General features: G+C 36.6%; 1 protein-coding gene across 1 annotated transcript in view; it reads left to right on the plus strand.

The window, feature by feature from the left end:
• Window positions 1-10,594, plus strand: part of PTAR1 (protein prenyltransferase alpha subunit repeat containing 1) — a 52,819-nt gene extending 42,225 nt beyond the window's left edge. The window contains exon 7 of the mRNA XM_072838505.1: window positions 1,566-10,594. Coding sequence (XP_072694606.1) covers window positions 1,566-1,908 — 343 coding nt within the window. The 3' untranslated portion in view covers window positions 1,909-10,594. The remainder of the gene's footprint in view (window positions 1-1,565) is intronic.
• Window positions 10,595-21,560: the final 10,966 nt, after the last annotated feature.

Below are 21,560 nucleotides of genomic sequence, written 5' to 3' on the forward strand. Positions count from 1 at the left end.
AATTATTAGGAAAGAGTGAAAGAAATTAGCAACCTCATAACCTGAGTTCTGAGTACATTTCACAACAAAGTAAGTGTCCTGTTGGAATTAAGTCCAGGTATGGGAACCCCCTGATTGGTTCTTTTTTGAGGCACCTCCATCTCTATAAATATGGATTCCACTTCAGATTTTAGGATTCTGTTTGTAAACAAAGGACTTGCCTGTGCCAAGCAGGAGCTAGACATTTTAAATGCTTATATATTTTTAAAGTTGTTGAGATGTGTCCACTTTTGCCAGTCTAGTCTTTCTTGTAGGCTATTTGAGGAGCTATGTTCAGCTGCTATTCTGTGCTACATATCCTTAGAAGATGAAGACTATCTCCCCTCTTTGGCACCTTCATAAAAAAATTTCTCTTTCTCGTAAAAATAAGACACTCTTATTCCACATTTTCTAGAAAGAAGATAGATCTTAACTTCCATGTTGTTTTAGTGTTACAGATTTTTGTTGCTATCCTGTATTTAGGTACATCAGTAGCAAGGCTGAGGAATTTTTAAAATTATATTTGTGTTTAAGAGAGACCTAGGTTAACAGAGTAGAAGCTGTGTATAAATATTAATTGAAGTTTGGGTTGGGGCATGGGGAAAAGCAACAGTTGGGATGACCTATGTATTATTATACAGGCCAGTTTTCTACTATTGAGTCATTGCCCTTCGTACCTTATCTGTCTTTTAAGTTTTATCCTCTATAAAATGAGTAAATTATATGAAAATGAACAGAATTATCTTTCAGGGCCTTAGAGTTGCTAATACGAATAATGAGAAAGAACAGCCTAAAATTTATGTAGTTTACCAATTGTGTACAGTAGATGTGCACCCCACAGAGTCAAAATTTTTGGAAATTAGGCACCTCAATCTTCATTCTTAACAAATAACTCTAGATGAGTCGAAGGACAGGAAAACTCTCCTTAGAGGAAGGACAAGAGCTATGACTTTTAAATTCTTTGCTCAGAGCCCAGCACATCCCTACTGCATGTAGATATTTAATGAGACTCTAGTGAGGGTTTTTGGGGGAAAGTTCAGATAATACCTGTTCTTATTAAAGAAAATGCTAGATAGAGGCTATGGACTAAGCCTTTCGTGGAGCTGTTTAATTCCTTTGTTCCTGAGTCACTTCTGGTTTAGGGTATCAGTGAAGTTAATTTTGGTTCTGTTTTGGTTTTTTATAGCAGAAATTGGGCTAAGAACTATTTATAATTTTATATTGTAGCTACAAAAAAATAACAATTCTAAGTGATTGTCATCATTACAGTTAATGGTACTAAAAAACCTTTGGAGTCATATGTAGTGTTCTTTCTCACAAACAGTCCAGTAACCTGAGCTCATAAGACTCTGATCTGAATACGTAGAGACTTCAGCATAATTGTTCCTCCTCCCCGCTCCAGGTAACTCTGGTCACCAAGCAGGGGCAGCATCCTGAGTACTTTATGTTTTGAAATTGTCAACTTACTGTTGCTTTCCCTGCAAAGTATGACTTCCTGATACCATTTTTCTTCTCTGTGTTCTCTTCTTCTCCCTCCTCTTTCACAGGCGGCATGTTTTCTACCTTCAGCACCACTTAAGTGGCAGGTTTTCTCAAAGCGTGACCCAGCTATCACCTGCAGACAGCCCTGGGGGGACTCTGAGTGACTCACACCTCACTCCAACAGGCACACACGTGTCTCAGGCCATGGAGGTGGATGGGCTGAATGACTGTAGCAAGCAAGGCTATTCCCAGGAAACTAAACGCCTGAAGCGGACCCCAGCTCCAGACTCCCACGGCCTGGAAATGGAGCACAGGTTCATCGATCAAGTATTGTCCACCTGCCGGAATGTAGAACAGGCCAGGTTTGCCAATGCATACAGGAAGTGGCTGGTTACGTTGAGTCAGTGAAAGAGGTGGATTAGTCCTGTGAGGTTCCCCTTTTTAGTGCAATATTGCTTTCCTTTCTTCCTTAGATAGTTGCATGAACTGTTTGCTATTATGTGGTCTTCATCTTTAGGTTAAAAGTCCATAGTAAATCTTTCATTTTATTTATTTTGTTAAGAACTGGCATTCCTTTGAGGATAAAATAACTCTGTAGTTTCTTCCTGCTAAACAGTGAGTCTTAATGTTTTTTCTTATCCTTTATATTTCTATATGTGAAGCTTCTTAATCGGCTCACCTAACTGGTTCACAAACATGTCTACCCATCTCTATGCAATTGCTGCATAGGCTAGTGGTTTTTTTTATTTTTTAATTTATGTTGTTGTTCAGCTTTAGAATAATACGAGCTCAAAATTACTCCATCTAATTATTTGAGAATCAAATGGCCAGATAGATGGATTTGTGAAAATATAAATCATTTCTCTTTTCTGATGCAAGTTATTGACCAGTATAACCAAAGTCAGAAGTATTGGAATTTATATAAAAAACATGCTTCCAATGTGTAATCCATTTTAAAATGGTTATTTTAAAAGAAAAATGAATCTTAAGGGTTTATGCAATTACTGGGAAATTATTTTTGTTACTAGTTTTGATAGATTCTCTTTACCTCAAATTTGGTATAGGCCAAAAACACTCAAGTTAGCCCCTATAAAAATCATTTGTTTTTAAACCTGGAATGCCATTTTTAGTTATTACTATTTTTCTTTTAAATTCACCATGAAAAGTGGGAAAAATATGCATGAAGATGGATCCATAAAAATCTTTCTTTTTAAAAATTTAAGTTCTTGATATATTTAAACTACAGAATTTTTATGAAGTGATTATTAAAAGTTTGCTGGCAAATGCCAGAGGAAAGAATAGCTTTTGAAGGTTAGTTCTTCACCCTTTATTTTAAAAAATAAAACAACTTAAAGACTTTGATATTAAGCTTATCAGGGATGAGGTACCAAAGTAGCCACCTCACAACTGTATCTTATCTTTTCAATAATAAGGGCTGGGTTTTTCAGGTCTGTGAGGCGGGGTGGGAAGAGGGCCTGGTAATGTTTACTTTCTTAATATATTTTCCCCTTTGTAAGTGGTCTGTGTTTGTTCTTTCCTTTCCATGTACCTTTTCTTTATTTTCCCAATCTACCCCATATTTTTTGATACTTTCACTTTTGTATGTTTTTCTTTGTCTTTAGGATGTATATAAATGATATAATCTATCCTCTTTCCAGTGAATTTCATACCCCATTAAACACACACACACATACACACACACAAAATATTAATATGAACTGCCCCTCTAAAGGTTCCCCTAATGATGGAAACTGCCTATTGTTCTATGTGCATGAAGAATGTAATAGTGGCCAAAGTAAGTGACTGCCAGACTTTTCTTGTTCTCCTTTTTACTTGCTGGGTCACCTGTAGGGTGAGGGAACAGACAGAGAAAGGCAGACCTCTCCTATCTTCTATTATGGAAACCTTGGGCTTGAGTGAGGCACACTGCCTTAAGCTTTGGGGAAGAATAAGTTCCTTTTGTGCACCATTAATTTTAAGTAGTAAATTGTCAGGTGAGACTCAAGAACACCAGAAAAATTGTTCAGCCCCACTCTTGTAGACAGAAGTTGCTCTTCTCTCTTGGGGCAGAATTAACCTATAATTTTTTAGTTTTCTTAGAATTTAGGTAAGAAAACAATTGCCATTATGAACATAATACCATGGCCCTTTGTGTACAAAGCATATTTTGAATCAAATACCTCAAGGTCTACCTAGACCTCTATGGATAAAACCATTAGTTTGTGATTTTCAGCACCTGCAGGGGATGGTGGGGAGGACTACACACAGAGGACATGAGAGAATCAGCCCATTCCACTGAATACATGTTGCCAAATCCTGACCTCACTCAGTATTACCTTTTTTCCACACACCATTCTAAGTATCCCAAGTAATAGGGCTGCTTATGCTTTGATGTGAGAGTGTCAGGACAGGAATATAGACAATACCCTGTGAAACATCAGCTCAATTTGATAGTGCTCCACACTTTTTTATAGCCTCCACCTTTGATATTATCTGTCTTCATATGTTTTAAGGCCGTTAATCGCCCCTTTATGAAGCCATCAGTCCTATCAGATATCTTGGTCTCTTGTCTTCCTAATAAAGTTTTGAATAGGGAGTAAAAATACAAATATCTAAAGGATATTTACTGTTTGTGACTTTTGTGTGCTACTTTATTTCTAAAATCTGCATTTTTCAAGGGTTCATTAGCTATAGCGCCATACCATCTCTTTGACTGAGTTCATGCAGTGGAAAGGATGTGTCTGTTTTCAGGGACTTGTTAGTCTTTTTTTTTTTTTCTTTAAATATGTCATTGTTGAAAAAATACGTTAGGTGGACACACATTTCATCAAACTTTCATTGTAAGAATAGTAGGCCATCATCCCATCCTGTGGATCAAGAATACTACTGACAAACCAAAAGCAATAAGATCTGTAAATACCTCCACCAGTACCTTCCTCCCCCACCCCCTCTTTTTTTAAGTATACCTATTTTGGTAATACGGTGTTCCCACATTATACCGTGTGCCTTGCACATTGTGAGGACTCATTAAATATTTATCAAATTAATACATGATTAACTGAAGAAGGGAAAGATTGATCATGAGTAATGGACAGAATGAGTTATGATTGAGAAATTGATGGATTAGAGCAATGGATTGTGAATAAATGATGTATTCTAGCTTCATGATCCTTCAGGTGAAGTGAACTATTACATATAGAATAAGTTAATTTAGATTTTTTTTCTTCATTTAACTACCTTGTTTAAGCTTAAGTCCCAGCCAAGAAATGCAGCTCTATAATTATGAATTAACTATACTTTAAATATATATTAAAAATTCATAGAACAAAGCTCGTTTGCATAAGAACACTACTTTCTGCTCGGTTATGATATTGGAGGGCAGATCTTGCCAATAGAGCCAGATATACTTTGGGGCATTTGAAGAAGTTCTTTGATTTCAAAGACTTGTTGATCTGTATTTGTGACTGGATAGTCATGTTAAGCTTCTCCTTTTCTCCTCCCCAGCTTGAACTGTGGAGCTTTTAGGTATTTCTTAAAACTATGTGAGTTTTTTTTTTTTTTTTTAAAGGATTAGTTTCTTATTAACATCCCCTTTTTCTTTTCTAGGTGTTTTTTTTTTTTTTTTCTTTTCTAGGTTTTAACATTTTCTTACCTCTTTGGAAACTCTGGGCCCAGGCTCTCAGTCATATCCCCTAGTCCTGTGGTACAGTTTTAATTAAATGAAAGACTTCATTATTAACAGGATTAAATCTATACAGGTTTTCACTAAAAACCATTTAAATCTTCAGATGAGGGTTTATGTGACACCAGATTTGAAAACAAAAGTTCCTGGACTTGATGTAGCAGCTTTTAGGAAAGCATACATGGTAGACTTTGTGTGATTTCGATATATTCAGGTCATGTCAATTCATGCTTATTATATAAAGAGAACTTTTAATATTGTTGAGAACAAATCAATAGTAATAATTTTCTGTAGCACAAGATGGTATCTGCCATGGGCTAAATATAATTTAGGAGTACAACTGCCTCTTGCTGTACAACAGTGTAATCTCTATCTTAGTCCCTCTTAATTACACAAGATACTAAAGATTTAGTTATAAAAGGAAGTAACATATATTCCCTTTTTTTTGGAGAAAGTTTTTATAAGCTTACGGTTATTTTGTAACTAGAAAATTATATTTTAAAACTTTAAAATGTTTATAATACTCTAGAAAATCTGAACAGCATCATTTACAACTTTTTTCTCCTGAGTAACTCTCAAATAGAACTGTGCAAACCCTGGTACTTGACTTGCTGCCATCTCCCCATGCCTAGACAATATTCTTAATATGCTCCTGTTTAACAGAGATGTACATTGAGGCACAGGAAAGTATAGACAAATTCAGTGGCATGAAGGCAGTGAGCAGGAAAAAAAATCAACCCTGAAAATTCTCCCTGTCACACAGTGTCTTTTAAAAAAAATAGCTAAACATACTGTGTTAATTTGAGTGCCTTTCTTCCTTCTAGAGGGAGCAAGATTATATTTAATGTTTAAGTAGAAAACAAAGAACGGAAGTTCTATCACAGTTGATTGTAACTCATTGTATTGACAGTTGCTAGGCCTGGTCCCATGGAGTTTGTATGCTTTCATGAGATACTGATATGAGTAGGTAGGATGCTTTGGTTTGTATTTCTTAGTTAGCATTGTTAAGTACCCTATCAAGAAGAATTCGTTCTTTCCCTGTGGCAACTAACTTTTTTGGGTGTCGGAGGCATTATATTTAGAAGAGAACATGTGCATAATTAGAAATCAGTGGGAAGCCTGGGCAGCCCAAGGTCAAGGGAAACAGTGGCGCTGTGCCCTACAAGAAAGGCCATATGATTGTTCCAAATGAATCCTTTGCCTCACTTGAAGGACTTAAAGAATTCCCTCCCAAATTCCATGTTGAAGGAAAAGAAGTAAATACGGAGATGAAATTTAAAATGTGGCATTTTATATATATGAGTATGGAGAAGGGAGGGACCTAAGGTCCTTATTTCAAGAAAGCAAATAACTTGTCATTGTAATTTCATAAAACTATAAGCTAAAGATTCCAAAGTGCTTTCCAGAGGACTATTGAATAGTATATTCCTAAATGGCAGCAATATGTCATAGTTCATAGTGGATACAGAAAACCATTATGTCAGTTGTAGATCTAGGGGGTATGTATGTGTGTGTGTGTGTGTGTGTGTGTGTGTGTGTGTGTGTGTTGCAGGGGGTGCCTCTAGCTCTCACCTTGGGACATCATATTCTGGTTAGGCCATGTTAACACTGTAAAAACCAAACTCTTCGCTAAAAAACAAATAAAGAGCAGTAGCTTAGTCTGCAGATGAAACTTTATGCTTCCAAGAATATTAGCTCTCTAGAGGTTGTGCTTTTTTGGACAATACTCTGGTCCACAAAGCTAACCCTGGCATTTCTTTTATTAATCTGTTATTCCTCAGGGTGTAGAAGATTTAGTGAATTTAGGACAAAATTTTATATGCAGTGGCAAAAAAAGAAAAGGCAAAAATATGCTAAATATATTACTAGCTCTTAAAATTTTAGTATAGACAGTATTTTTGATAAACCGCTACCAGTGCAGTAGCTCATAGATGCCCTGTGACTGCCTCATCGCTCATCTCGCTGCTTCAGTCCCCATGGCCCTATTATGAATGTTCTCTTATACACGTCTTCTGTGGAAACAATTTCTGGAATATATTGTTTCCCACGTTTGGCAGAGGTGGCGTTTTAGCTGACATCAGTCTGTTTGTGGAAATCCTATTCAGAAAATGATTACTATTGGTGCTCAGACTGACAGCTGTTTCGCTTCTTAAAACTTCAGTTCCCCTGAAAGAGACCCTGTATGTGTTCAGCACACTGCATAATGCCTTGTACCTTGTAGGGATCCCACGGGTCAGAATTGTTCAAGGCTAGGGAGTTAAAACTAGCTTACCACTATCTCATCACCATTGCCCACATTCTTAGCTTCAGGAGAAACACGGTATTGTGCTTAAGATATACAATTCGATTCAAATATGCCAGGCAAGAGATACAACTGCACACCTCAAGTGAAATTCAGATACTCTTAAGACGTGTGTGTGCATATTCACATATCTATATGTATATACATCTAAATGAGATTTGGAACTTGAATTTATATAGTGATTTTAGAGAATTTTACTTAAAGGGTTTTTATTTTCGTATATGCTTAAAGTGCTCCTATTTCAAGACCGTTTTCTTTATTAAATCAGCCCCCTCGAGCAAAGTTGGAAACCTAATGCAAGTGCCATTTGCCCAAATTAACCAGATATTTGTGTAAACTATTTACTTTGTCTTTGGATGCTTATGAACCATGACATTCTGACTTTTCTTCCATACCTGTAGGGAATCAGCCTTAATTTCCTGTATGGCTATCGCTTTCCTCAAAGTACTATGCAGCATACTTCAAATGTTTATCTTTATAAAGTGATTAGTAATAAATCTGAGGTGTTTTCATGTCCTAGGGATGAATAATTCCACACACTCAGATACTGACTCACACAGCATTCTATTAAAAGTGCTCATATAGTACCCTCCCTCACCAGTGTCATCTTGCATTTGAAGCAGGTATTTTTTCCTTATCAGTTAAAGAATGAGTGTAGACTGGGTACAGTCCTAGTAGGTGCTCAATAAATATTTAGCTGATTATTGATCTGACATCAAACAGTTGTCTTTTCACAGAGGAGTCTATTTTTAGAGTAATATATGTTTGAAACTGAAAAATTCTATCATTTGAATGACGAGGCTCATTTAGGCTGGAGTTTAGTAACATGCAATAACAATACTATTTGTGTAGAACATTCTCTGAAGATAGGAGATGGGAAAAATTTAAGCAGTATCTTTTTGTGCAAGGCACATTAATAAAGTGAGTAAGTTAATGTCTTAATAGGCTGCTGGACTCGAGAGAGAACTGCTGTAGACTTCTGTGATCAGTTTCTGTGTTGGTAAACCTAGTATCACCTGTCTTAGGTTCTGTTCAGTTTTCCCCAACTCTCGGTTGCTTTCCAGTGTCTTAAAAGTAGTTGTGGTAAAATGTGAAGTTATATTAAATAACCTATACTTGTTTTCTCAGAACATCTTTAATATGAGAGAGAAATTTTTATGAATGATAACAGTAGTTTCAGAATCTGTTAATTTGTGGCTTTCAGATCATTTTTGACAGGGCTTGCCCAATGTGAACAGATTTAAATAGTTTAAAAACAAACATTCCAACCTGAGCTGTGAGGAACAGAGTGTCGAGTACTCGTGTAACTGGGCATGGCCTCCTGGCGAGGTTCTTGATCCCTGACTGTGATACTGATTTCTGACTGTGAAGACCACCGTCAGTATTCTAGTTTGACGTGTGTTCTTCCTTGAAGACGATGAAATGAGTGCTAGATTAACTTGTATTTGAGATGGACAGGATAAAAAATGATGTGGTATAAATATGCCAGATATTTATACACACTACTACAAAAACTAAAAAAAGGAGGGAAGAAAATGATAAAAGGTCAGTGTTTTGGTTTGTTTTTTTATAGCCTCTAAAAAAATTTCTTTTTAGATCCAAGTCCCTCGGACACTAAGCAGTTGCTTACTTTATTTAACACTGTGGGACTTTAAGGGTTAGTTTCTCAGATACCATCAATAGTCTGCTATTGGAATTGACCATGTGTGTGAACTTTACATTGCTTGAAGATTTTCCAGAAGTGGAGTATTTAAGTAGCAGTTGTAGTTGTTTAAGATTTCCCGTAGGTTGTGGTTAAATGGACAAGTTACATATATGATCTGTGGTGCAAGGGCAGATCCTGGGCATTAAAGATAAGTTTGGCTAACTTGTTTTACTGAAGATACTAATTGTCTTCCCTCTCCACTGCTGTTTTTCTTAAACTCGTTTCTTTCCGTGTAACAGTCTGCATTGAAAGTTCTTTTAGCTCTCACAATGTACTAATTCACATTTTTTAAGGATTAAATATTTTATGAATTCTTTTTACATTTAAAATGTATACCTTGGAGAGGGATAAAAATAAATTTTGTGGTAAAGTCTGTGCAGAGGGTGCTATGGTGTCCTGGGAGTGAGTTCTCCAGAGCGCTTAAAGTATGATGCTAAATTTGAAGGCTAATATAATGACTATAGATTATTTGTATTAGCACTGTCCAATAGAAACAAATGGGAGCCATATAGGTAATTCTTAATTTTCTAGCAGGCACATTAAAAAAGAAACCGGTGACATTATTTTTAATTAACTCAATATATTAAAAATACCATTTTAGTATGTAATCAATATACATAATTATGGAGATATTTTGCCTTTTTTTTTTTTTTTTGGCCTGATGGTAGGTTTTTAAAATTCATTGTGTATTTTGCACTCACAGTGCATGTTAGTTCTGGTGAGCTAGAAGTGCTCAAATAGCCACGTGGCTAAGGGCTGCTATATTGGACGGTGCAGGTTCATAGGGTACAGAGTAGGACTTTATTTTAAATTGGGAGATGGTGTGGTCAGGTAGGCATGAAATTATGGTACTTTAAAAATTACTTTGTATACTTAGAAAAGTATCTAATAGAATTATCCACATTGTCTTCATTTTAAATTTGCTGTAGAACTAGCTCAATCTGTTCCAATTTGCCAAGCATTATTAAGGAGGAAGAAATTCCATGCCATGTAAAATACCATGATATGCTCATTATAACAACACATTATTAACACATTTTTCAATGTGTTCACTAAATTCTGTCCTGTTTCTTCAAAGTAATAGCTTAAATTGCATGTTAATTGTATATCTGTACTTGTTTTGTTTTTATATTATTATTATAATAATGTGTATTAACAAACAGCCCTAGGATTCTAATATTCCTGTGCATCTGTCTTCCAGTACTTACTGGTACACTTATTAAGTTGTTATAAGTGGCAGAAAAGTAGAATGAACCATTGGTTTTTTCCATTAGATTGTTTTTATCATGTGATCTGTACCAAGCCAGCTATAAATTATTATATTTCTGTAGACTATGGAAAATAGTGTTTATGTCTTATCTTTACTAAATGTTTGCAATTTCTAAGTAAACTTTTCATCTCCTAAGACAGGTGTAAGATGTGATTTTATTTTTGTTTGTTTTGGTGTTTGAACCACAGCTCCAGTCGGCCAGGAGGTCCTGTTTAATTGCTGTGATGGTGGTAGTGGGGTGGATGTGTGAGCTGTTGTCTCACTGAAACCAACTGATTTGATTACTTACAGTTGTAGAAAGAGTTAAAAATGTCATTTGTGTCCAGGACCATTTAAAAAAATGTCAAAAACAAAGAAATTGTCACACTTGTCTTTAGAGTTTATTAACAATGACTAATTGACTTAATGAAAGTCATTATAACAGGGGCACCTGGTGGCTCAGTTAGTAAAGCAGTCTGCCTTCTGCTCAGGTTGTGATCCCCAGGTCCTGCATTGAGCCCCAAAGTCTGGCTCCCTGCTCATTGAGATGCCTTTTTCCTCTCTCTCTATTCTCAAATAAATAAAATCTTTTTTTTAAAAGTCATTATAACTAGATTTGCTTTTTCTCCTGGATTTTAAATGAAGGCATACAGCAGGGAATTACTTGATAATTTCAGTGTTATATCCATGTTTTCTTAGCCTTGAGCCTCACCTCACTTCAGATGTTTTAAGCTGGATACAGCATTCACAGTTATTTAAATTGTTTTAATACATAAGTATACTCTAAAAAGTATTTGATGAAGTGGACACTTTCTTAGATTTCAAATACTCAAAAGGCTATTTTGTGGGAAAGGCCTTTATTACTTTGTCCCATGACTCTTCAGGATTGTATTTTAAATAACACAGTATTATCTGTGCCTATTTTTGGTAGCAAACAGGATATAGAATTTATTTGCATCATGCAAAAGTACCACAAACAGTATTTAAAATCACAGGATTAGGAATCCCTGGGTGGCTCAGTGGTTTAGCACCTGCCTTCGCCCCAGGACATGATCCTGGAGACCCAGGATCGAGTCCCACATTGGGCTCCCTGCATGGAGCCTGCTTCTCCCTCTGCCTGTGTCTCTGCCTCTCTCTCTCTCTCTCTTTGTGACTTTGATGAATAAATAAATAAAATCTTTTAAAAAAATAAAATCACAGGATTGTTCTTGCTTTGACATGCTAGGGAAGGGAACTAGCTTACTAAAGACAGCCTTGATTTGAGTTAGCAGATTATAGAAGTCTGACAACAATTAATATTAGCAAAGTGCTTCCCTGGGAAATTGCTTTGCTTAATAGGGTGCTTCTTGAAATGAAAGATCAGCAGTAATAACAGAGGCAGGATGATACACTAGCTAATTAAAATTTTTAAATACGATAAAACTGTGATCATTTGTATATATTTAGCAGTACATTTTCCTCATGTTGCAAGCTCAAATTTTGCTTTTGGTGTTTTTTGTGGAGTGTGTGTGTGTGTGTGTGTGTGTGTGTTGTTGGGTGGTTTTTTTTTTTTTTTTTAAATTTGAGAAGCAGCAACAATTTGGTTTTTGTTATTGTTTTAAAAAGTACCAGGGTTCCGTGGCGCAGCGGTTTAGCGCCTGCCTTTGGCCCAGGGTGCGATCCTGGAGACCCGGGATCGAATCCCACATCGGGCTCCCGGTGCATGGAGCCTGCTTCTCCCTCTGCCTATTGTCTCTGCCTCTCTCTCTCTCTTTCTGTGACTATCATAAATAAATAAAAATTTAAAAAAAAATTTAAAAAGTGCCAGGGTTCCTGTCTTTCCCACTCTACTCCAAAGTGGCTAGACTGAGCATCAACTTTATTTAAAATAACAAGTTACAGTATGCCCTTTTCTTTCTTTCTTTTTTTTTAAGATTGTATTTATTTATTCATGAGAGATACACAGAGAAAGAAGCAGAGACACAGGCAGAGGGAGAAGCAGGCTCCATGCAGGGAGTCGATTGAGTCATGGGACTCGATCCCGGGTCTCCAGGATCACAGCCTGGGCTGCAGGCAGCGCTAAACCGCTGTGCTACCAGGGCTGCCCAGTATGCCCTTTTCTTCTGAGAAGTGCAGTATCATTATGTGTCCTGTTAAGGAGAAGTTGAAAATAGAAGCAATAATTACTGTAGTATCTTCTCTTTCACAGAAAGATTCTTAGAGTAATCCTGGCTGCCAGAAGAATTCCCTTACCACTCTTTATAATTAGATGAACAACAGACAGATAATACACTCTTAGTGTATTATTTAGCGTATCTGAATTTATACTTTTAGTATCAGAATCCTCCAAAGATACACAAATCTCTTGTATTAAATTCCTTATATACTTCTCATAGTAATGACGGCATGATTAATGAAAGGTCTGCTTTCTGTGTAGGAGAGCTAACTGAGCTGAAATGGTCCTCCACCATATTATTTTTGTATTCTCATATTTCTTCAATCACTAGTGATCTTTCCAGACATTTTGTTGAGAGAATATTGGAAGGTTGGTGAGTAATTGCGGATGGTAGAGCATCAGTCATCCCATCTTTTTTTCAAGGAAATTTTTATAGAGACTTCCCATCTAAGGTCTCCTGGAACAAAACTAATCACCAGTTCTCTCTTATCTGTAACTAAGTGGGGACATACCTAATCTGTAACCTTATTCTAATGAGTCTTAATGTTAGTTATTCCATGTGAAGAAATTTTTAAGTTATGCCATTTTGTGTGGCATTCATAATAGTAAAAATCAGAAACAACTTGAATACACAATAGGAGATAGAGTAAATTGGTATTTTCCTACAGTGGTCTTAATATCCACTTGCAAAAATAGAATATAAAATTACATGAAAAGACCTCATCACAAATTAATTTTTGAAGGAAGTTATAGAGAAATAACAGGAAGTTAGAGAAGTATGTAAAGTAAGATACTGATTTTATTTTAAAAATTAAAATTACGGGGCAGCCCCGGAGGCACAGTGTTTTGGTGCCACCTGCAGCTGGAGTGTGATCCTGGAGACCCGGGATCGAGTCCCACTTCGGGCTCCCTGCATGGAGCCTGCTTCTCCCTCTGCCTGTGTCTCTGCCTCTCTCCCTCTCTCTCTCTCCCTCTCCCTCTCCCTCCCTCTCTCTCTCTCTCTCTCTCTCTCCCTGTCTCTCATGAATGAATAAAATCTTTTTAAAAAAATTAATTCCCACGTCCAATAATGGCAAGATGAGTACTCCTGAACACAATTTAGAATGGCAGAAAAAGTACTAAAATTTTTCTTCAAAGCAGGATAGAGAAATCCATATCATACTGAAACTGCATACCAATAGTGTCTTACAAGTAACTGAAGATAAAGCCATTAGATCAATAGCCAACTTCTTGTTATAGCCAGAAGATACGGGAATGATAAATTTAATGTGCTGAAGCTATGTAATCTACCATTATAGAGTTCTATATACAGAAAGTTCTTTGAGGAACAAAGGTAAAATAAGTACATATATAATACAATCATACATACATATATGATTCCCATTCATATAAAGTTTTTTTTTTTTAAGATTTTATTTATTTATTCATGAGAGACACAGAGAGGGAGCCAGAGACACAGGCAGAGGGAGAAGCAGGCTCCACGCAGGGATCCCAATGTAGGACTCGATCCCAGGTCTCCAGGATCACACCCCGGACTGAAGGTGGCGCTATACCACTGAGCCACCAGGAATGCCCATCATATAAAGTTTTAAAAATAGTAAGTCTACAAAGTATGCAAGAAAATTATTATTGTAAAGGTCATGATGGTTGCATCTGGTTGGGAAAGAATGGAACCATGATCAAGGTTGGGATCAAGATAGGGAATTTTGGAGATGCTGGCAGTGTCTGAACTGCACCATGTGGACATGTCTTAATATTTCATATATTTTCTTCAATGCTATATTCACAATAAAAGAGTATCTTTTAATTAAAGTATGAAGTTATTTTTAAATAAAACACCGAAAAAAATAAAAAATAAATAAAACACCGTATTTATGGACTAGGCAGTACATAAAATATCCCTACCAAATTGACCTTTAAATTCAACATAATCTATCAAGATTCCAGTGAGTTTTTTCAGTGAAGTTTAGACTACTTTAAAATTTATATGGAAATGAACAGAATTACCTGAAACAATCTTGAAAAGATGGTTTACTATAAAGGTATAGTAATCAAGACTGGTTTTGGCATAAGAAGAGGCAAATTTTTGGAACAAAATAGAGCCCAGAAACAGACCAACACAGTCAAAAAAGTCAACTTACTTTTGACTAAGGCACCAAAATCATTTCAATGGGGGAATCTAATAAATAGTGCTAGAACAAGATAGCTATGTGGAAAAAAATAAGCTTCAACTCTTAGTTCTCATAATATGCAAAAAAGTTAAAACTGGATCATAAAACTAAGAACACATAAAAACCAGTAGGGAATGAGAACATTTTTTGCAACCTTGAGGTAAACATTTTATTGGATGGGACACAAGAAGTCCTAATCAGAAGACATGAGCAGTAAAAATTTCAAATATAGAAGGCTACGCAAATGGCTAGTAATGTGCACATGATTAGGAAAGACCTGAGCAGGCCACAGCTGTCACCTGTTACTGCACATGTAAGAAGTGAAGGCTAAGACAGTTCTGCCTGGATGAGTGTAGAAGACCTACCTCAACATGCATTTAGAGCCCTCCAGCAATAACGGGGAGATTTGATTCAAGGAAATTTCTATCCAGTCATTAGCTGATCACCACACTACTAAGAGGTGATTTCTTTTTTCTTTTTAAAGATTTTATTTATTCATGAGAGATACACAGAGAGAGAGAGGCAGAGACACAGGCAAAGGGAGAAGCAGGCTCCATGCAGGGAGCCCGACATGGGACTCAATCCCGGGTCTCCAGGATCATGGCCTGGGCTAAAGGCTATCCTAAACCGCTGAGCCACCGGGTCTGCCTAAGAGGGGATTTAAATGGCTACACACTATAAAGAATATGGACTTTACAAAACTAGTTCAGAACAAATCAAACAACAACAAGCAGTGACAATAAATCCTGGGAATGAGGAATAATCTGAGTCCCAGATTGGGTGCATTTTAATATTCAGAATGTCCCAATTTTTAACAAAAATGCAACACAGAAACAAAGTATGGCTCACACCAGTGGAAAAAAGCAGTCGAGAACCTGCCCATGAGAAAGAACAGACATTAGACATAATTAAAAGACTTTATTTTTTTTTTAATTAAAAGACTTTAAACAAGCTATTTTAAATGTGTTCAAAGACCTTAACCATGTTTTAAGAACTAAAGGAAAATGAGAACCATGTCTCACCAAATAGTGACAGACATTTAAAAAGTAATGAAATAGCCCAAACTCAGCCAAATGGAATCTGATTGAGATACCTCAGGGAAGATAGATGATGATAGATAGATAGATGATAGATAGATAGATAGATAGATAGATAGATAGATAGATAGATAGATAGATAGATGATAGAGAAAGAAAAAGATTCTGGAAAGTTGTCTTGAATAGTTAATAGTTTTTTTTTTTGTTTTTTTTTTTAATTTTTATTTATGATAGTCACAGAGAGAGAGAGGCAGAGACACAGGCAGAGGGAGAAGCAGGCTCCATGCACCGAGAGCCCGACGTGGGATTCGACCCCGGGTCTCCAGGATCACGCCCTGGGCCAAAGGCAGGCGCTAAACCGCTGCGCCACCCAGGGATCCCTAGTTAATAGTTTCTCTACTAAAAAACCACAGGGGTCACCAGCAGATTTGAGTAAGATGAAAGGATGAATAAAGGGCAGCCCCGGTGGCCCAGCGGTTTAGCGCCGCTTTCAGCCTGGGGCATGATCCTGGAGACCGGGGATCGAGTCCCATGTCGGGCTCCCTGCACAGAGCCTGCTTCTCCCTCTGTCTGTGTCTCTGCCTCTCTCTCTCTCTCTCTCTCTCTGTGTCTGTCGTAAATAAATAAAAAATATTTTTTTAAAAAAAGGATGAATAAAGACAACAACTGACAATATTCAGTCTGAGGAATAGAAAGAAAAAGAATAAAAATACACAATAAATGCATGATGGATGTCCCAGAAAGAAAAATAGGAGAAGAAAGAATATTTGAAGAAATAACAGATGTAAACGTCCAAGTTAGATAGACACAAATCTACAAATCAAAAAATATTAATAGACTGTAGGTAGGACATATTCAAAAAGTTCCACATTGAAGATCCACTATAACCAAACTGTCAAAAGCCTACAGACAAACAAAATCTTGGAAGCAGCATGAGAGAAGAGACTTGTCATGTACAGGGAGTCCTCAATAAGATTAACGTGATTTCTCTTCAGAATCCATGGAAGCCTCTAGAAGGTACTGGCAGATATCTTCAAAGTCCTTGAAAGGAAAAACCTAACCAAGAATTTTATACCTGCTAAAATGACCCTTCAAAAATAACAGAAATTAAGACATTCCCAGATAAACAAAAACAGTTTATCACTAGCAGACCTGTCCTAGAAAGAAATATGAAAGGGAAGCCTCTATCTAGGCTGAAATGAAAGGACACTAGACTTTTCCACATGAAAAAATTAAAAGTGCCTGTAAAAGTAACTACATAGTATGTATGTACATAGTATGTAACTACATACATACCATAGAAGATAGCATAATGTATTCCTTGTAACTCCTTTTCCCCTCTAATTTGAAAGGTAACTGCATATTATAATAATTATAAATTTATATTAATGAATCCATAATGTATAATTCTGTCTTGTCAAAATAGTGGGCAGAAAACAGAGCTTATAGTATACCAGTTTCTGTATAGTACTGAAACTAAGTTGGTATCAGTCCAAACTAGATTGATATATATTAAGATGCTAATGCTATGGCTGGGGGTAACCACTAAGAAAATAAGTCAAAAATAAGTATAAAAGAAAAAAGGGAATTGAAATAGTGCACTAGAAAATATGTAACAAAGAAGGTAATTATGGGATAATTGAGGAACAGAATAAAAGACATGGAGAAAACAAAGTGACAGCAATTATATGGAAAGTAAGTGGATTAAACTGAAAGTAATAGGCAGAGACTGGAAGAATGGATTTTTAAAACGTGGTCTCAGGTGCCTGGGTGGCTAAGTTGGTTAAGTGTCTGCCTTTGGCTCAGGTCATGATCTCAGGGTCCTGGGATCAAGCCCCATGTCAGGTAAGAAACAAAAAAGAAAAAAAAAAGAAAACATGGTCTCAGGAGAATAAGGAGACAAGTCATATACTTGGAAATAATATTTATAAAAGACATAGCTAATGAACTGTTAGCCAAATACACAAAGAACTCTTAAAACTCAACATTAAGAAAATGCACAACCTGATTAAAACTTGGTAGATACTACCTCACTAAACAAGATATGCAGATGTAAAATAAGCACATGAAAAGCTCCACACCACATGTCATTAAGGAAGCCCAAATTAAAACATTGAAATACCATTACACACCTATTAGGTCCAAATCCAAAACACTGACAACACCAAATGCTGGCAATAATGTGGAGCACCAAGAAGTCTCATTCATTGCTCATGGGAATGCAAAATGGTACAGCCACTTCAGCAGTTTGGCAGTTCCTTACAAAAGTAAACATATTCTTATCATACATACTTAATCTTCTGGTATTTGCCCAAAGGAATAAAAAACTTATGTACACACAAAAATATGCGCCTAGATTTTTACAGCAGTCCTGTTCATAAGGGCCAAAACCCAGAAGCTGTCAAATGTCCTTCAGTAGGTGAATGGATAAACAAATTGATCTGTCTAGATAATGGAATGTTAGCACTAAAAAGGAATGAGCTATCAAGCCATGAAAAAGCATGAAGGAACTTTAAGTGTACATTGCTAAGCAAAGTTGATAGTGAATTTTGGATGATAATGATGCGTCAACATAGGTTCATCAGTTGTAACAAATGTATCACTTCATTGGGGAATGTTGATAATGGGAAAGGCTATGCATGTGTACAGGCAGAGAGTAGATGAGAAATCTGTATTTTCCACTCAGTTTTGCTGTGAATCTCTAAAACTACACACACAATAAAGTCTATAAAGACAAAAAGAGGAGCACCTGGATAGCTCGGTCAAGTGTCAACCCTTGATTTTGGCTCAGGTCATGAATGATCTCCAGGTCATGGGATGGAGCCTACGCTTAGTGTGGAGTGTGCTTGGGATTCTCTCTCTCCTTCTTCTGCCCTACCCCACTCACATGCTCTCCCTCTGGGAAAAAAAAAAAAAAAAGAATGGAGACCTAGTCCAAAGTCTATATATGTTCCTAAGAATAAAATACTTAGGAATAAATTTAACAAAATAAGTGCAAAATACATACTCTGAAAACTAAAAACAATGCTGTAAGAAATTAAGGAAAATGTAAATAAATGGAAAACCAACCTATTTTCATGGATCAAAAAACTTTGTCAAGACGGCAATTCTCTCCAAACTGATCTACAGATTCAACATAATCCCTATCAGAATCCTGTCTGACTTTTTAGAAATTAACAAACTGAAAATAAAATTTATATGGAATTGCAAGGGACCAGGAATAGCCTATACCATTCTTAAAAAGAAGTTCAAAGTAGGACTTAACTAGTTTCAGTTTCAAAAACAATTATAAAACGATAGTAAACAAAACAAAGTGGTACTGGTATAAGGATAGTCAAATAAGTCAATGGAATTGAATTGAGAGACAAAAATTTTTAAAAACAAAAAATGCATGTATGGCCAATTTATTTTTATTTTAATTTTTAAAGATTTTATTTGTTTGAGAGAGAGAGAGAGTGAGCACTTGTCAGGGGGCAGGGAAAGGGCAGAGGGAGAAGGAGAAGCAGGCTCCCCATTGAGCCTGATGCAAGGTTTGATCCCAGCACCCCAGGATTATGACCTGAAGAACTAAAAGCAAATGCTTGTTTTTTGACAAGGGTGCCAAGACCACTCAATGGGGAGAAATGGTCTTTTTAACAAAAGATTTTTCAGGGACGCCTGGATGGCTCAGTGGTTGAGTGTCTGCCTTTGGCTCAGGGCATGATCCTGAAGTCCCTGGATTGAGTCCCACATTGGACTCCCTGCAGGGAGCCTGCTTCTTCCTCTTCCTATGTCTCTGCCTGTCTCTCTGTGTCTCATGAATAAATAAATAAACTCTTAAAAAAAAAAAAGATTTTTCAAACAGCTAATACCAACATGCATCCAAAACAATTAATTTGAATCCCTACCTCACGCTGTATACAGAAATTAACCCCAAAAGAACTGAAGAACCAAATGTACAGCTAAAACTGTAAAACTCTCAGAAGAAAATATAGGTGTAAATCTCTGCGGCCTTGTATTAGGCAGTGTTTTTGTTGCTATGACATCAAGTAACAAAAGAAAAAGATAAAGTGGACTTCTTCAAAATTAAAAATTTTTGTACTTCAAAGGACACTATCAAGAAAGTGAAAAGAAAACCCACAGAATGGGATAAAATATTTAAAACTGATATATCTGATAAGAGATTAGTCTCCAGAATATGTTAAAACCCTTACAATTCAACAATGATAAGCAAATGAGCCATTAACTTGTAGGCAAAGGATAAAGGATTTAAACATCTTTTAATAGAAGATACACAAATGTCCAATAAATACATGAAAAGATACTCAACATCATTATCAGAAAATATATATCAGAGCCACATTGAGATACAACTTCACATCACATGGGTGGCTATAATATTACAAAAACATGTGTTAGCAAGTATATGGAGTTGTGAGAGACTTTCATTTTCTATTTTATCTTTCTTACGATGTTTTTAAATGAATGTCGTTAAATTTTTAAAATATTCCTGTTTTTGAGGGAGAATGAAAGACTCAAAATTAAGCAGACTTTATTACTATGAGTCAATTAAAAGCTGATATGTCACCTGAAAAAGCATATTGGGTTATTTCTCCAAATAAGATATTCAAATGGCCATCATGGATCCGAATTAGGCAGCAGAGAGAAAGATGAATTTTGTGGCTAGACAGGGGAAACATACTACAAATTGGATTTATAACTAAATAGGAATAAATACACTTTGGGATTTATTGAGATGCTTAAGTCTGTAGCAGAGTAGATAAAAGCATATAAATAATGACATATCAAAACTAAAATAAGGGACCAGAGGGGGAAGATATCTAAAGTACTGAGAACACTTTTCTGGCTTGTTTATTGGCCTAGCCTTGAGCAATGTCACAATCTCAAATGACCACAACATCAGTAAGTTGGAGTAAATGTGGGTTTAAAGGACATGCTGAGCTACTTGCATTTTTACTTAGTGATACTGTCTTTTAAAACATTCTGGACAGATAGAACTGCCTCCCCTGGCCTCATAATAGACATCCTCCGGCTGCCAATTTGTAACCTCTGTTCAAGAGTATGGTTGCGGGATCCCTGGGTGGCGCAGCGGTTTGGCGCCTGCCTTTGGCCCAGGGCGCGATTCTGGAGACCCGGGATCAAATGCCACATCGGGCTCTGGGTGCATGGAGCCTGCTTCTCCCTCTGCCTATGTCTCTGCCTCTCTCTCTCTGTGGTTATCATAAAAAAAAAAAAAAAAAAAAAATTTAAAAAAGAGCATGGTTGCTTCGTTGAGAAGCAAGCCATCTAAAGGCTAACAATAGAGGGCAACATAATTTGGCTTATTATTTTTTTAAGACTTTATTTATTTATTCATGAGAGACAGACAGAGAGAGAGAGGCAGAGACACAGGCAGAGGGAGAAGAGGGAGAAGCAGGCAGAGGGAGAAGCAGGCTCCATGCAGGGAGCCTGACGTGGGACTCGATCCCAGGTCTCCAGGATCAGGCCCTGGGCTGAAGGCGGCTCTAAACCTCTGAGCCACCCGGGTTGCCCATGGCTTATTATTTTAATAAACATTGAACAAACATGGATAGGTGTGATTATGTAGTAAACATGATTATGTAGTAAACATTATGTCAAGATTAAGAGTATGTCATATTTGCTGAATGGAAGAAGTTACAACTGTCAATATTAATAAAACCAAAAGCATTTTAATGTGGCTTCTGGATCTGTTTATTTCAGTCATAATGTCTTCATTTGAACTATGTTAAGCATATAAG

This window comes from Canis lupus, chromosome 1, assembly GCF_048164855.1.
Source record: "Canis lupus baileyi chromosome 1, mCanLup2.hap1, whole genome shotgun sequence".
NCBI classification, from domain to species: Eukaryota; Metazoa; Chordata; class Mammalia; order Carnivora; family Canidae; genus Canis; species Canis lupus.